We start from the raw sequence: 16,949 nt of genomic DNA, 5'->3' as shown, positions 1-16,949 counted from the left end.
CATTTCCACAAACACATGGCATACAAAAAAACACAACTGGGAAACACACATAGACATCTTTCTCAAGATGGATATTAAGGCCATGACAAACACCCTGATACTTCATTTTTGTTTATCAATCAATTCTTTGTTTGGTCTACAAAATGTCAAAGAAATTTTAGAAAAATGTCTGTCAAAATCTCCCAGAGCACAAGTTGACATCCTCATGTGTCAAGTTGTTATCTAACAGCCAAAACCCAAAGATATTAAATATAGAAAGATATGAAACAGAAAGAGACAGAAAATCCCTACTTCTGAGATGGTGGTAACCAAGAATGTTTGGCATTAAATGACTTAAATTCATTACCAGTTATTAGAATTTCAGACAATGCCTACCAACTGGTTCAGCACTGACAGATGTATCAATCATTTCAAATTAATAAGCCCTTTCTAAGGCTGCAACGAAGGGTTATTTGCATCATCGATCTGCCAATTGGTTTCCCCAATAATCAATTTATCTTTTGCCATGTAAAATGTCAGACAATAGTGACAGATATCCTTGAAACTTTCCTTGACCCCAATGTGACTTCTTTAAATATCTCATTTTGTCTAAACAAACATCAGAAGGCCACAAATGTTTAATCAAAAATACTGGATTCTGTTCATCTGGGATATGCCTGGCTTGGAAAATGACTGTGATTATTAATCAGTTATCAAATTTGTTGTTAAATATTTGCATCCCTTGCTCCCCCTCATAAATATTTGAAACAGCTTCAATACTTTGCAGTATCAATACACCAGCATTAGTATTTTACACTCCTGAAGTGCCCACATTACTCTACCTCCTCCAGAAGTAAATTAAGTTAGACCCTGTAGTTCTTAAAGTCAAACTCTTGCCAAAATCCAACCTAGGCTTATGCTGTAAAAGCATAATCATGACGAAAGAGAACTTTTAAGATTTATTGTATTTCCGTTTTTGGCTCAAACTTATTTTCACTTTTACGCTAGCATTAAAATCGCTATTTTTAAAACACTAAGAAGGCTCGACACAACATGAAACTTTGCTCGTCGTATCACCAGGGTCTCAACACATAGCTCAACTGAACCACATACACTCTACCCAGATGTGTCGATCCCCGAGTACGTCTGGGTTGCCGTGACGATGGCTAGAGGAAGAAGCTACTGCTAACGTGAGCTGTTCAAAAACTTTTTAGTAAACTCTGTGTGCACAAACAATCTTCTCAATACTCGTGTTGATGTGTAAAGACCCTGGCTCTGACACAGGATCCACTCACACAATGTCTGCTCACAACACTATCTAACTGGTAACACATCACGCATAGATTTGTATCATTAACAGCCTATAAACACTGAATAATCAAAATCCACAACGCAACTAGTAACTACATGTATCAAATAACTGTAGCGGTGAGGAAGTATAAAATAGCAAAGTACTCAAGTAAAATACCTGAAAGTTTTAGTGAAGAACAGTACTTGAATAAGTTATCCTTCATCCCATCACTGATTGTTCGAAATGTCGACACAAAGAGTATATATTTTTTACTGCAAATGAATATCAATCCTAAATGTCAGTGTTCAGTCCCCTTAGATCTCTAAATATTGATAGCGGTATCGGACCTGAAAAAGCCATATCGGTTGACCCCTAGTACACAGCTCTGTAATATGTACTATTCAAGATTTATGTTTCCTTTTATCCCTTCAATGATGTAACAATGTGTCCCTGTGGTGTCTAACATGGTATCAAACATTGATATTTTTCAAAACATTGTTCCAAAGGCATTATATCAATACAGGCTGACATTAATAGCACATTATTAAAGCTGTTATTTGTAAGAAAATGTTGTGCCTCTATAACAATTCATCAAAAACTGACTTTTAAGAATGGCAGCTGACCCGTCCTAGAATCCACATGTCAGTTTTTGACGAGTTTGGAATGAGATACAAAAATCAACTTTCCTTACAAATAGGACCTTTAATGGAAATAACAACATCACCTACCCTCATTTTCAGATGTTGGACATGCCACCTGTAGAACCAGCTCAAATGTTCTTTCTGGATTCTCCCTGAAAATGAATAAATAAATAATTATTCAGAGGGGGAGAGCAGGGACAGCTGTTGTTACACACAATCATGGGCAACAAGTGTGCAGTCCACATAAGCCCGCATGACAAATGCACTGAATTCCATCACATGTGCATTGGTGTATTTGAAATCACATAATGGAGCTGTCCTACTTTATGTGAGTCACACTGTCAATAGCCAACTGTGTCAATAACAGCAGGTTAGCTACAGCCGGCAGTGACTGAATGCAAGAATGGGAAGTTTTCCCTATCTCTGACAGCATATCTGGGCAAACTTGCTCGCTGTCGTGTCCACATGTAGCCTATTTAAGACTGTGTGCTTGGCTAGCGGAGCAGCTAATTGGTGGTCAGCTAGCAGACAGAGCGGCAGACTGACCCAAATGCTGTCGAGCCAGCTGGCCTGGCTGTTAAATCCACTGCTGGAGATGGCTCAAATTACGACAAACATTCCTTCGTATTTAACGTTCAGCTGCGGGTCTGACGTTACGTGGCCGCCACATTAGCCGTTAGCTCGACGGTTACACGTTACGTGCGAAGAGGCGACGGAGGTGAGACATGAAACTCGGGGGTCTTACTTTATTCTGCTGTCCATGGTTTAGCTACAGCATCGCGACAACTCCGTGCTGTCGGCGGCTGCCCTGCTCAGCTCTGCTGCTCTGCTGCCTGGCTGTCCGAGAATATTTCCAACTCGTCCTTCCTCAGTCCTAGCCGTCACTTCTCTATCTGCCTGATCTGATACCGGTCAAAAGCAGGCGCGACCACATGCTTGTCGGTGGGATAGTGTAGTAGTCTGCGCCGTCCTCCGGCTGTTAACGACGCCTGGGTCCTCCGCTTCAGCACCACGGTGTTATTTCCCACAACAAACGCCACTCCAGGAAGTGCTGTCAAAGATTTGGTGACGTCAGCGCGTCAGATGAGCACCTTGCCGCTTTCCTCTGCCTGCGAGCATCTCTCCCTCCACTTTAAAGATGAGTAACACGCAGCAGACCTGAGCAGTGTGATTCATGCTCCTGATGAAAAACCCGCTTCCCTCCGAGACCGTATTATTAGTTCAATAACTGTGGCAGCGGTAGCCTTCAGCAGTGGCTCCCAAAGTGGGGTCCTGGAGCCATCAGGGGTCGGTGCGAGGGCTCTCCAAAATGAAGATGTAGTTTAAGCCAGTATTAATAGATGTTTTCTTTTTGTCTGCTCCAGGGCTGAGCACATTACAACATGACATATCATCACCTTTTAAAGTAGTTGTGTTCCGCATCATAGTAAACAGTTGGATGTTTATACATCCAGAAGCCACCGAGCAACATTAAGATTCATTTGGAGTCAGATGTAGCTCAATACTCAATCTGTTTTTAGCTTCACCTATGAGTGAGGGAAACATCTGCGTCTTTAGCGGCTGTTTTTTTTTTTGTTTGTTTTTTTTCCCAGTAAAAATGATGAATATTAAATGTGATACTTATTTTTATTTGTACTTTTGATACTGATGTACATTTGATATTAGTCACTCTATAATTTTTTGGAGACACTCAGAATTTGTACATGTACAATATTAATTATACATAATAATAATAATAATAATAATAATAATAATAATCATAATAATAATACAAACTCAGAAATACTTATTAATTTCCATCACTGAATAATCATGCTGTTCTCAGAGGATAGTAAGATCCCAGAGCACTGTTTGAAGCTGAGAAACGTGGCAGGGTCCACCATAGATAAACAAAGTAAAACAGTATTAAAGTCTGTTGCCCTTTAAGGTTGGTGTGTTTATTCAGTTTATTCAGCCATGGAAACAAAGAGAGTTTGATTATATAGTTTGTTTAAGCATCAGAAAAAGGTCAGTGAAGAGCGTTCTCTTCGGTTTAAAATGTCTTCCCTAAAACTACATAGTGCCCCTTTAATTCAACTTTAGTACTTTAACTCAAGTATTATTTGTAAGATAGATGGATGACTATCACTTTTAACCAAGGTAGTATCACTGCCAAACAACAAATTAATTTCTGTCCATAACAGGTTACGACGGCCATGACCACAATGTGAGTCACTTGCATTAACACCACGCACAGAACTTGTGAAGACAGGTCTTTTGCTATCTAAGGTGTAAAAGAAGTGCTTATTGGAAGCCCTCACTGATTACCACCACTGAAGTACCTTTGAGCAAGTCCCCAAATGCTTCGGTGCAGCCAACAGATCAGACTGACTGGCAAAATTATAGTGTGTCATGTGTAAATGCTGCTTATGCTAACCACCTTAGACAACAGTAGTACATTAAATAAATGCTGAAATTGCAAAACATAACTCTGTTACATAAGCTTTTAGATGATGAGAAACTCACTGTGGCACACACACACACACACACACACACACACACACACACACACACACACACACACACACACACACACACACCATGTATAGAATAGGCTGACTGTATGTGACCACTAGAATCTGCTTCATGACTCTACATTAGACATATTGCTCATGAATCAGCTGAGTCACTGACCTCTTAAAGGGGCGATCCACCCTAAAATAAAATTATTTCTACATTTTTGTTCTAAGGGATTTAATTTTTGAATTTACATGAGACGGGTCCTTGTTTCGGCTGCAGATCTTCCTTAAGTTCAAAGTTATTTCAGAGTTGGACTTCATGATATCAGACTTTTACTTATCGTGGCCAAACAAATTCACATTAGCAATTTTATCACAATATCTACCGACATTTGGGGGGAAAATGCTTGTAATCAAACATCAACATCAATATTATATTTTAAGATATCATGGTGATTGTGAATACCAAAACACAATATCTGACCAGAGATCACATGAGACCATTGAGTCAGTTACTAAGTTATTGTCAGTGTACCAACTCCCTCAAGTGACACCTGATGACATAATCAATTAGCAACATAATGCTCTTTATTTCCCTTTTAAGGGAACATCCCACAGTCCAAAGTCACAGATATTCAGTGGGATTTAAATTCTGTTTTAGGGTGGACTTTCCTTTTATTGTTTGCATGTTTAAGCAATATTTGTCCCATGGTAAATTGAAACCAATGACTTAGATGTACTTCTCTCTCCTCTCCAGAGAGTCTGTCTGGATCACAGCCAGATTTCTTCAGGCTGACTGGAAGGTAATTAAGTGGCAGCAGACTGGGGCATGCTGTTTCAGGCATCCGTATGAAATGATAATGGCAGGGCTGCTGCCTTAACATGAAAAAAAAGAGGGAAAAAAAGCAATGCGACACACAAAGAGACACATACATAAAGCTCTCATGAGTCTTGGGCATTGGGAACCAGGGAGGTTTCACATTTCAGAGAACTGTAAACAGTAAACAGTCCCAGATTATATTCATTTAAAGGAAGTTTACCCGGAAAAAAGAACAATACAATCTCTCATTGTCCTTCTGAGGCCCTGACAACACATTTTGAGGGTGGCTTCAAACATTTGACTTTGACTGAGTTGCACTTGATTTATCTTGTTGGACTGAAACGTCACTCACAAGAAAATGTACAACAACAGCTCCCTGTGTTTATTTATTTATTTATTTTTTCAGTTTGTGAATATGCAGCAGGCAGCTGAGTTATTACAAACACTGCTTCTGGGACTATTGTGATGTAAATCAAAATATCTGCATTATCCAACATGTGTTGGTTGTTGTTGCGGGATTTCATTTTCTTTTTTTCCTTAAGTCTGTGTTCATAATGTCTGTCATTCTAAGCGTGCATATATTTTTACCAGTGATGTGTAATTTGTCTGTGGGTAAATTGACCCCACAATGTCAGTCAAAAGACACTTGTCAGGTTTCATTATCTAGAATTCTGTAGTAGACACATCATCAGAGGTGGCTCACAGCGATGGATAACCTTGAGAGGACTCATTAATGTCCACTCATCAACCGTTCAGTGCTTTGTCCAAGTCGCTATATTACTTGAATATTATGGAAGGCATCTTAGAAGTCAAGGAGAGCCTACAGTATGTGGCACAGGTATTAATAGAGGAAGTGTATTTGAAGCAAAATGTATATTTATGGAATTATAAGTAGGTTAAATTGGCATTCATCATATTCTATACATGGTATAAATGTATTGACTGATACCTTTTTTTGCAAGGATCCCTCAAACATGTTTAAAAAACACTGTAAGAGGAAGGATATATATGATATATATGTGCACTGAAACAGTAAACTTTATTGGTATTTTGTTAATTATGATACATTTCACTGGACAATTTGACACACAGACAAGCGGAATCAAACTGGCAACCTTCCCATAACAAGATGCTGGATCTACCCCTGAGCCACAGCCACCCCTTGAAAGAAGTTCCTGAAGGTGACACCAATGGTGCCATCAAAAGCACTGTTGTATTAAGAAATGTATAAGGGGAAAAAAGGAAGGCTACTCATTTAATTTAATGTAATTTAATTTTACTTTTGCAATTGAATCATATATAACTGAAAGGCAAATAAATTCAAACACACTCCCAAAGACTGCTCCACAGACATGCGTACAGAGCACTAATGCCACTGTGAAGTATGTAAGTAATGGTGGGACCCAAACATTAAAATCTTTAAAACACACTGTTTTTCATCTATAATCTACACAAGGAGCAGGTCGACTAGTGATCGGAAGGTTGCTGGTTCAAATCCCGGCTCCGGGCAAGGCTGAGGTGGATGTCGAAGTGTCCTTGAGCAAGATACTGAACCCCACATTGCTCATCAGTAGGGCCCTGTGATGAACTGGCGACTTGTCCAGGGAGTACCCTGCCCTCGCCCTGAGACAAGGCTGGGATTGGCTCCAGCAACAACATCCCACGACCCCATGGGAAGGAATAAGCGGTTACGGATAATGACATGACATGACATCTACACAAGGGATTTCAATGCATGTGATTACAATGATATCAGCTATAGAGGGGGACAACTTTCTGTTTTTCCCAGGAAGGTATTTTCACGTATGCCAATATGCCACTATTGGTTGATAGAGTCGGCCAATCATTATATCAGTTGGGCTCTAAAACGCACTGTGAACAAATCACTTTTTTTCATGTATCCCTCTTTAAAGTGTAGATGTCAGTAAATCCTCATATCACCAGGTCAAGTGTTTTTATGCTCTAAAACTTCAGCATATTATTACATTTTATTTATAAAGCATGCACAGATGTCAAAAATCACAAGTCACTACACAAAAGAAATGAGGAAGATAGGCAAAATGAGTTTCAAGTTGATTTTATTTTATGTGACAACTGAAAAGTAAACAGGATTGGACAGACATTTACACAACAATGTGAACTATAAGTGGAACACCTGTGGCTCAGGGGTAGCGCCAGAGCCTTGTTATAGAAAGGTTGCTAGTTCAACTCCTCCGGTCTGCATGAAAAACGACCTTGGGCAAGACACTGAACCTCAAACTGCTCCTGATGTGTTGTTGCCATCAGTGTGTGAATGTATACATACATTATTAAATGCCCTAAATGTAATTCAAGATCAGATAAATTAGATCCGCATGTGTGTTTGTTTATTTATCCGTATCTTCAGTAAAGTGTAGATGTCCTCATACCTCCAGGGACTCCTGTGGCTGCACAGGAACAGCAGGGGCGCTGTGTGCGTCGGTGGACCGGTGTGATGACGTGGTCACGTGGCACTAGCGTGTCAAGCAAAGGAGGAAGTGCAACACAGTTCTGTGCGGGCAAAAAGTAAACATGTACCACCGGCAGTCTCTGATAAGAACTAATGACGTACATGGCTGCCACTGAGTGTGATTAAGAGATGATTAGATTTATTATCTTTTGCACACGCGCAGCCGGGAAAGAAGAAACGATGTCCAAGTAGTCCCACTGTCCCCTGTTTCTACCCCCAGACACACAGAAGTTCCACGAGGGGCATGTGCCACCAGAGTTACCCGGCGGGTAAAGCATTTGTCAGCAGATTGATTCTCCTCCATGTTCGGTTTAATAAACGACTTGTGACAATGTCGATACCGAAGCTCTCGGAAGAAGAGTGGACAGCGAGCGGAGGCAGCTCACAGATGAAGGCGGACGGCAGTGACGCGGTGACGAGCGGCGGCGCGGCGGGAGGATTCACGGAGGAGGAGCTGAGCATCCACAGAGCGCACAGACAGGCGTGTGAGGTGAGACCGAGCACTGCGCAGACCCGGAGTCCAATCAGGGCGTGTTGCTCGGTTTGATTACCGCAATTAACGCGTGATTAATTACAGCCGGGCGTTCCAGCGTGTCAGTGGGCTGGTCGTTGTGTTGAGCTCAATTACATAAGTGCAGTGAAGGAGCCTCACATTAAAAGTCACAAAATCATTCAGTAAGTTACTGAAGTAGAAGTATCAGTCAAATGTATTTAAGTTTAAATTGTAAAACTACTCTTTCACATGCTAATTATTATATACTCAACGTTTAAGATAATGCTGAGTTAATTATTTAGGTTTATTAACATGTGAACAGCGTTTTAATGGTACTGTTAATCATACTGTCAGGTAAGATGCTCCTGTTTTTGTGTGTAACACCTGCAAATATTTAATATTCATAATGTGAGATATCTCTGTATAAATTAAATTGTATTTTTATTCATAGAACTTGGTTTTAAACTGTTTATATTAATGAGCACAGTTAAAGGTGCAATATGTGAGAGGAGGCCATGTATCAAGTCCACACTCAAAACTAACAAGCGTGGGGAGCAGCATTTTGCCACAGTAGCTGTTAACTGCAGGCTAGCTGTCGTTGGCGAGTTAGCTCAGTTAGCCGCTCATAGCCTGGACCTGCACCCACTGGACACGAGTCCTCCAGCCCCGTTCATTCCTCTGAAAGCTGCTCAGGGGTGTGTGAAGCAAAAAAACCCGTTAGACCTCCGCCCGAGGCTTTTTCCGCATTTTTAGACTTTCCAAATGTCGAATAAGCTAAATTCTGATGGTGGAGTGGGTCATCTCGTGGGGGTTGTGGCACTTAAAAACATGAACTGCCACCTTACAGATGCTTCTTTCACAGTGTTAGCTAAAGATGGCTTGTTTGCTAATGAATCAGTTCGAAGGAACGATTCTTTAACACGAACGAACTGACCTGATTCCACGTTTCACTTCTTTCTTGTTCGTTCTTTCGTTCTCACACAGACTAGTCACTGTGTTCTTCACTGTTGCCAACTCTTTTCAAATGAATGTAGCTAGCGCTATCTCCAAAAGTCACTATGCTAATTTACATATCGATGACGTAATCACATACCAGTTTGCATAATGCTTCCTTGTTGTGTCTCTTGCAGTGAGGGGGATTATTTTAAGCCATATATACAAAAGGTTTATAGAGAAATCTTTACCAAATAATCACAAACTCGTAAGTGGAAAGTGGTATTGGTTCGGAATGAACGTATCAGGTTTAACATGATCTAGAATCAGCAGCTTAAGGTTGTCACTGGTAAAGTACCAGTGTAACCACGAAAGACCAGCAAGTCAGAGAATTTATTAGCCAGTCTACCTTGGCTTACCTTCAGTACATGTCAATTTAATGTCAAGGTGAATATACACATCATCCACCGGTGTTTTGTCTAAAATTACACCTAATCATGAAGTTGCCACTATGTATTTGCCTTGAACTACAGTGTTATATTGATTGTTAGCACCATGGTTTGGGAAGGAGGAGCTGAGTCCTGTGCATTACATGATTCACTGCCAAGCGACATTGTACCGGAAACACAACTTAACGAATGAACTAACAAACAATGTGAACAGTTCTTCCTGCCGAACTGACCGACGGGAACTGAATCACGACATCGAACGATGAAATCCACCGCTGGTGTTAGCTTATGGGAGAAAGTCTTTTCGGGCTGCAGTACATCACGTGACGATGTAATTACACTGTTTGGTCACTGACAAAACTGGTTCTGAAAAATGCTCATCGCAATCCCTCAGATCCCAGAGTGACGTCTTCAAATCGCTTCTCTTGGCCAAAAACCCAAACACTCTTCTTTTACTGCCATCAATGATAAAGAAAAGAAGCTAACCTTTGCTTTAACTGAGCAGGAACCTGCAAATTTTGCATGTTTTTGCTTGAAAAAGGACAATAGAAAATGAATCAATTATCAACTGATCGAGTCATTGACCAATCGTTGCTGCTCTTTTATATACAATTATTGCTTGTTTCCTGAGGGAATTAAGTGTTTTTTTTAAAGAGGCTCTATGTCACACTTTGCTGCAATTTTCATGTATTACTCGCTTTTTTATTGGCCACATGCGAGCTGATTGTAACGTGACATGATAATTTAGACCTTCTCCGTCTCTCTCTCGGTTGCCTGTGGACGGTTTGTTTCCAGCACATCACAGAAGTTCCACGGAGCCTCTTTAAAGACCACCATATTTAGATTTACATATCTAGTGACGGAAAACACACCCGGTGTCAGTGTTGATCCCACAATAAGCCAATTATCATCAGTACAGATAATACTGGACCAGTAAGACCATTGTTAACTGAAGCTAATGTCATTCTGAGTATCACCACAGCAGCTGTGGTGCATCTCCAGAGCCCGCCTGTCCCCAGGGCAAGGCTCCCTGTGGGTCCTTTGCGGAGTGAAATTTTACTGTAACTTTAATTACTAACAGTCAGTATTGAAGAGACTGTGGGTAAATGAGGCATTTTGTGTTGCAAAAAAAAAAGCTGTCAAATGGTAGCCTGAAGATATTTTAGGAAGATTTTTTTTTGAAACAGTTTTCTTCTAATTTTACTCAGAGACACCCAGTGCTTTATCTACAGTCCATGTCAAATAAGTAATGATGACAGTTGCCGTCGTCAGATCCATCACCTTCACCAAATCTTACTCGCTCTTCCATCAAACAGAGCCAGCGAGCTCTGTGCTGATGACAGTGGTGAGTAGGAGTCGTGTGCGTGCCTTTAGGCGTATCTGTTGTAAATATTGTGCTTCTGAGTGTGGGTGAAATTGAGGCAAGTTGGCCGCGACCTGAGGAGAGCGGCAGGGCCTGGGTGGGAAAAGCACAATACAGAGGGGGCCCAGCTATGCCAGCTTCACTATGTGCCCCTGCAATGCCATGCGAAATGACAGGCCGTGTCACCGAAAGGCCCGGGGCCTTTTTCCCTTTGTGGCCTGTCAAAGCTCACCAACTAGTGGGCCCTCATTTTGAAACAGACTGAGAGATGACATTTTCTAACTACCTCGGGGACGGCGCAGGAGTTCAGTGGGTTTTTTTTTCACGTGCGGAGGGAAGGTGTTTGTGTGAGAGATGGACAATGAGTCAAAATAAAAGAGAAAAAACTATTGTGTCTAAAATGTGTTTTTTTAATGTGTCTTACAAATACGCAGTGGAAACTAAAACTCAGTATATTGCTACCAGTTGATTAATCAGTGCAGAGTCTAACCTGCAGAACTGCACAGAAAAGGCCAGCACTAATTAATTAGTAACATCATAAGAGGTAGACTGTCTTACATCTGTTTCTATGCTTAGAGGTCATCCATTTCCTCTTCTCCTCGACCCAAAGCAATCTGTCTCTATGTATATGTTCGTATTCAGTATTATGCTTGCGTGTATCTGTCTGCTCGGGTGTGTATATGTGCTGTATATGGTTATGCATGCGGGGGTCACACACCAGCATACGTGTTTGTATGTCATGCTAATTAAATAATGATATCTCCATTATGTTCAGGCAAAGAAGCAGATGTATGTCGACCCTTCCAGTGGGTACAAGGTGTTCACAGAGTATGCCCACCTTCACAGAGGGAAATGCTGTGGCAGCGCGTGCAGACACGTGAGCTTTTTGTTTTGTTTTTTTCTGTTGCACCAGGCTGTGTGTTATTTCCCAGTTCACTCTATTTTGTTGTCGTGCATGTTTTTGTCTTCCTCCGACCTTGTCTGTTGTGTTTTTTTTTTTTTTTTTCCCCATCCCATCCTCTGCAGTTCTCTTCTCTCCTGCGTCTTGCTTCGGAATGATAATTAATACTTATTTTAACAGAGGCTTTTGGACAAATGCTCTTGTCCTTTTGTGTGGCGCTTCTTGCCTGAAACAACATGTTTAAACAACATTATGTGCCTGTTACGCACATCTCCACATCAGCTGTCCATGGTGCTGAAACGGGGATGGTGAATTAATTCAATTAAGTGATAGGTTTAATTTCGCTGTATACTTTTATCTTAAACAAATCAAATGACAATGTTTGTCATTGTTCAGTCAGTACTTAGTTTTTGCCGTGGTGCATCTTCCATGATGCATATTATTGTGTGGAAGCATGTATAAGAATGTAAACTCATGTTGGTTGATTCACCTGCTGCTGAAGACAGATGTTGCCAAATGACACAAATTCTAGAAAAGCTCCAGAGTTTCAGGAGATTATTCTTAATTTTCCCGACTGAAAGCAAATTACACCAGTTCATCCAGGTGTAAAATCCTGTATTAACACCATGTTAACAATACTGGCAGTTTTATAACACCTTTCTCTAACAAAGCAACACAACTAGAACAAAGAGAAAACATCCATCTGGAAGCTGAAAAATCAAGAAAGGTTTTTTTTTTTTTTTGTTTTTTCTTTTTTTTTTATGGCCAATGTAGTGGCAAAAATCTAACTCATTTACTCAAAGGCCACACGAACATGTGAGGGTTCAGTTAGAATACCGGAGCAGATTATAGTGGATTACAGTTCTGTTCAGCCCCAGTTCCCCAAAAAGTTGTGAGGCCACATAAAACTTTATGTGATCCTCAATTGGAAACAGTATGAAGACGATGAAGGGCTCAACGATGGATCTGTTATTAGGTTATTAGGGTTTGGTGGGCTTGATTTATAAAAATCACTTATGTTGACAGAAACACCACATATATTCACAGATGGAATTACTTGTTTTAATATTGCATTATATCATATTGATTCAAAGATGGAAAAGATAGCTAATCTAGTTCTCGGGTAATCCTACAGGTCTTCAGACTTTGCTTCTGACCTTTTCAAAGTTAAATCGATCTTTTGCTTTTTTACGTCTTCGAGCAGTGACTGGATTTTCAGTTTTGAGTGAACTCATCCTCAAAGGAGCCACGCTGTAAACGAGTGCAGATGTAGATGCACAGTGGGTTTCAGGATCAGATTAGACTTCAGATGCTTTGGGAAATGAGCTCCTGTTCTACTCACTTCTCTTCTGTTCTGTTCTCGTGACACGGCGTCCTCTTCCTATCCCACAGTACACCATCCAGTCTCGTCTCATCTTCCGTCCCCTGATCCCGTCCCGGTCCTGTCCTCTCCTGTGTCTGTTTTTTAAGCCTCGCTCCTCCGGCGCTCGTCGCTCTGTACACATGTCCATGTGTTGTTTTCTGTGTGACTGAAGTTCTGCTCCACATGCAGCCGTTTAGCACCATTTAATTATTTCATTTTTTCCCCCCTCCAGTGTCCATATGGCCAAGTCAACGTGAAGGACCCTGCGATGAGGAAGAGATTTAATAGCCTGTTCTATGTATAAGCCCGACATGACGAAGGTAAAAATGCCGGTGAAGAATCCAGGGACCCAGCGTCAGGCTTTGCTTATCTTCTGCCTGTCGTTATTTGGACTGCTTGAGAGTCATTTTTTTAGCAGTGTACGAAGTGATGAAATATGGGTAGTGTCTGTGCAATACCTTCCTGCAATGAATCACAACTATTCTCAGGATTGTTTTCATTCTCACAAGACAGCCAAGTAGGAGAAAAGGATTTGTTCACTAGAACCTCATGTAAAATAGTCTTTCATCACATTCTGGCTTCGCTGTGTTTTTTCCTGATATGTTTTCTTTTCCCCTCCGATGTCCAATGAAATGCCTTGAGCTTCATTTTTTTTGCGCTGCTCTTTAGGAGTATTTAATATTTTGTGGTATTCCGCTCCTCTGATGCATTTACACGGGTTGTGGGAGTATGGAGATGAAAACTGAGAGAGCATTTCAGATCTTCGCCCTGAAGATAAAGGGCATATAAGCGAAAGTAACCGCAGATAGTCAGATGGAGTCTTGTGCTCTTTTGCTTTGCATCTCTTGTTATTTTCCCTCCCAAATGTACGGCTGCATGAATATTAGCATCATTTACACTCCGCAAGTGCTCGACTGAACTGTCTACCTTTGACTGAAACGCTGTGTTGTTAAAAATAGGCAGGGGCCAGGGGTCGGCCCTTACACTTGGCTGCTCTGCTTTTACACCACTTGATGGAATCAGGCTGTTAACAAACATGCCATGGACATCAACAGCAGCCCTCCCCACTGGACTCGCAGCTCAGCCTCCTGGCAACACTTGGCTACGGCGAAGCTCCCCGCCGGCTGCTCTCCTGAGCCGCAGCCTAATGAACTCCTGGGCCCTCTCATCCCAGCACTGCAATAGATCAGCCCGGGCTTAGACGCACACATGCATAGTGAGGCTCACTCCGTCAGAACACCCTGTGGCTCCTAATAGGCCAATATAGAATAAAGGTTGCGCTTAACACTGCTCTGTAGCCCACAGTAATAGTACAAGGTAAGGTCAAGTGCTCATGCAGCACTACCTGTGCGTGCAAGAGATGTCGAGGAAAGATGTGGCACTTGATTTGTGATTTGTGAGTGCATGTGGGTAGGCAGCGCGATGCCTCCGGGCTCTGGCTGTGAACCTGCCACACACACTCGCCCTTCTCCGCCTGATTGGGCAAACAGCGTCGGGATGAGAGGATGTGTCTGCCGCGGAATCCTGCCGCAGCCGCCTACCGGCGCGGCCACGGTTTCTCCGCGGCAGGTGGGTCCCAAAGGCAAGTGCTTAGTGATCGGAGCAAAGCCCTGTGAGCGGCTACAAGGAGATTCATGATCCCAACAGTGCTGGGGAGGACAGGTTCTCGGGGACGCGTCGTCAGGCGGGATGAGAGGCGAATTTATTTGGTGTTATTCTAAACCGAGGCAGCGGAGCGTGCGGCAGCAACATTTCTGCAGCGGGACGGTGAAGGTGTCACACTCATCAAGTACCTGGGCCCGCTTGCCTGCCGCGGCTCTGCGGGTTTTGCCTAGGGACTTGTCTGTCACATTAAAGTAGATGCATTGCCATTCAGGGCCTCGGCGGTCCCGCAGCCTGACCATGAAATAGGCCAACTTTCATGTCTGCCTCATCCCTCCACGTCTTCCCAATCCAGTGATGGCACAGTTTGATTTTTTTTTTTTTTTCTTAATATCATGTTCTTGTCGAGCAGTTGGTGACTGAGACACAAACAGCACAGCAATCTCTTTGACAGATATATGGAGAAATTTACCTGAAAAATCCAACCACAGAACCATGATCATCATGTTAAAGGTGCATTATGTAGAAATTTTAATCAGGAGCGAAAGATTACCAAACAGATGCTGAAAATGTCTTTGTTTTGATGACTGAATACAATAAAGTGACCTTAAAGGTGCTACTCATGAGAAAAGATTATTTTTGAGTCTCATTCCCAATTATTGGAAACGCTTTTGGCCGGGTCAGCCGCCATCCCAGAGCAGCGTCATTGGACGTGTCAAGTAACACTCAAAATGTGTTTTTTCTTACAAATGGCACATTTAAAGGACAACACAATCTCACACTGTTTCACTATTAACATTACTATATTATAATACTATAATACTATTAATATATGGCAGACCCTGCCACTGTTGCATCTTTAAACCTTATCTCCCTCTGAGAATGGCTTTTTTATTCAAAAATGGAAAGACAAATAAACCTTTCTGAGTTTGTATTAATGCCTGATTAATATTGTAAATAATTAGATTCTGAGTTTGAATTTTTTCTCCAAAACTTACATGGAGCCCCTTTTAATGTGTAAAGAAACAGACTTGGTACATTTTCTTCATTGTGACATCACTTTCCACACTGAGAGCATTTCACTAAAGGTCTGATCAGTTTTGTTTCCTGATTCTTGTCTTGCAGATTAATTGTTTGTGATACCCAGTCTTTGATTAATTTATCAAATTTGATTGTATCTGACAAGTTTATAACCTTACTGGGAAAATGCCTCCGTCGACCTCACTCGTGAATTCATTTTGTTGAATTTGCCTGTATTATGCAACACCAGCAGAATGATGAAAAATGAAGAAATTTGAAGTTTTATTCCTCAATATAAGCAGATATGCAAGCACACACACATACACGCACAAGCACACGGTCATATCCCCTCAGTGCAGATGTGCTCCCGAGTTAGAACAGCCGAGCAGACATGTGAGGTGTTTATTTCAGGCGTTTTGGACTGAACATCTCTGACCTTCAGCTGGAGCATATGCTGTGCTGGAGCAGAGTGGCAGCTCTATACCGTGTGCCTTTCTGCAGGACGGTGGCACTAGCCGCAGAGAAAGAGAGAGCTGTCCAGTTTGGATCTGTGACCAGACAGGCTCGAGTCACAACCAGTTGACAGGCCAAGCAGCCCCTCCTCCCTCGACCCCCCCCCTCCCCTCCCCTCCATCTCAAACAAGCGCAGCAGCCCTGCGGCCAGTGGACCCGACCACAGTCAGTTACAGTGTCTCCATCACTGTTGGCCAGACCAGCCAGGAACTGACATAGGCTTGGCGGGGAAAAAAAACAACTTGAGTGTCAGCCGTATGATGGCTGAAAGGAACATCAGTCTCAGCAATTGGCCGGGCGCTGCTTTGTGCGGGCATGCACGTGCGGAGAGGCGCACGCCCGTCTTGATATTCAAGCAGCATTTGAGCAGCCCCCTACATCAACGTCTGGTCGCTCTACACAGACAATGTCAGCTCGCCTCGGGGCAGCAGCCTCCACAGTGGTCATATGGACAACCCGATCCCTGTGGTAGAATTAGTGATAAAAAACACACATGGCCACTGAGTGACAGTCAGGGCACCAGATTCCTTTGGACAGACAGGGCTGCAAATAGCACAGTGGAGCAGTTTCTCTCTCAGACGCAACTGGTGGTCAG

At 42.2% G+C, this 16,949-nt stretch overlaps 2 protein-coding genes across 6 annotated transcripts in view; one reads left to right on the top strand and one right to left on the bottom strand.

The window, feature by feature from the left end:
• dennd1b (DENN/MADD domain containing 1B) overlaps positions 1–3,517 on the bottom strand; it is a 107,329-nt gene extending 103,812 nt beyond the window's left edge. Inside the window, exons 1-2 of one of the 3 annotated variants that reach the window (XM_037114746.1) lie at positions 2,657–3,517; positions 1,999–2,063 (exon numbers count right to left, since the gene is read on the bottom strand). In XM_037114746.1, coding sequence (XP_036970641.1) covers positions 1,999–2,063; positions 2,657–2,673 — 82 coding nt within the window. In that variant the 5' untranslated portion in view covers positions 2,674–3,517. The remainder of the gene's footprint in view (positions 1–1,998; positions 2,064–2,656) is intronic. The other 2 variants (XM_037114745.1, XM_037114747.1) reach the window with 2 other exon arrangements.
• Positions 2,529–15,440, top strand: c11h1orf53 (chromosome 11 C1orf53 homolog). 3 transcript variants are annotated; one of them, XM_037114749.1, is made up of 5 exons: positions 2,529–2,629; positions 5,167–5,212; positions 7,644–8,207; positions 11,731–11,832; positions 13,452–15,440. In XM_037114749.1, exons 3-5 carry the CDS (start codon positions 7,962–7,964, stop codon positions 13,521–13,523), a joined length of 420 nt encoding a protein of 139 aa, XP_036970644.1. In that variant the 5' UTR covers positions 2,529–2,629; positions 5,167–5,212; positions 7,644–7,961; the 3' UTR covers positions 13,524–15,440. The 3 variants fall into 3 exon arrangements, with proteins under 3 accessions (XP_036970644.1, XP_036970643.1, XP_036970645.1); XM_037114748.1 differs by lacking the exon at positions 2,529–2,629 and having other exon boundaries at positions 4,482–5,212; positions 7,938–8,207; XM_037114750.1 differs by lacking the exons at positions 2,529–2,629; positions 5,167–5,212 and having other exon boundaries at positions 7,285–7,773; positions 7,938–8,207.
• Positions 15,441–16,949: the final 1,509 nt, after the last annotated feature.

Source organism: Acanthopagrus latus, chromosome 11, assembly GCF_904848185.1.
Source record: "Acanthopagrus latus isolate v.2019 chromosome 11, fAcaLat1.1, whole genome shotgun sequence".
NCBI lineage: Eukaryota > Metazoa > Chordata > Actinopteri > Spariformes > Sparidae > Acanthopagrus > Acanthopagrus latus.
Note: the sequence above shows the minus strand (reverse complement) of the source record. Positions and strands in the feature narration are given on the sequence as shown.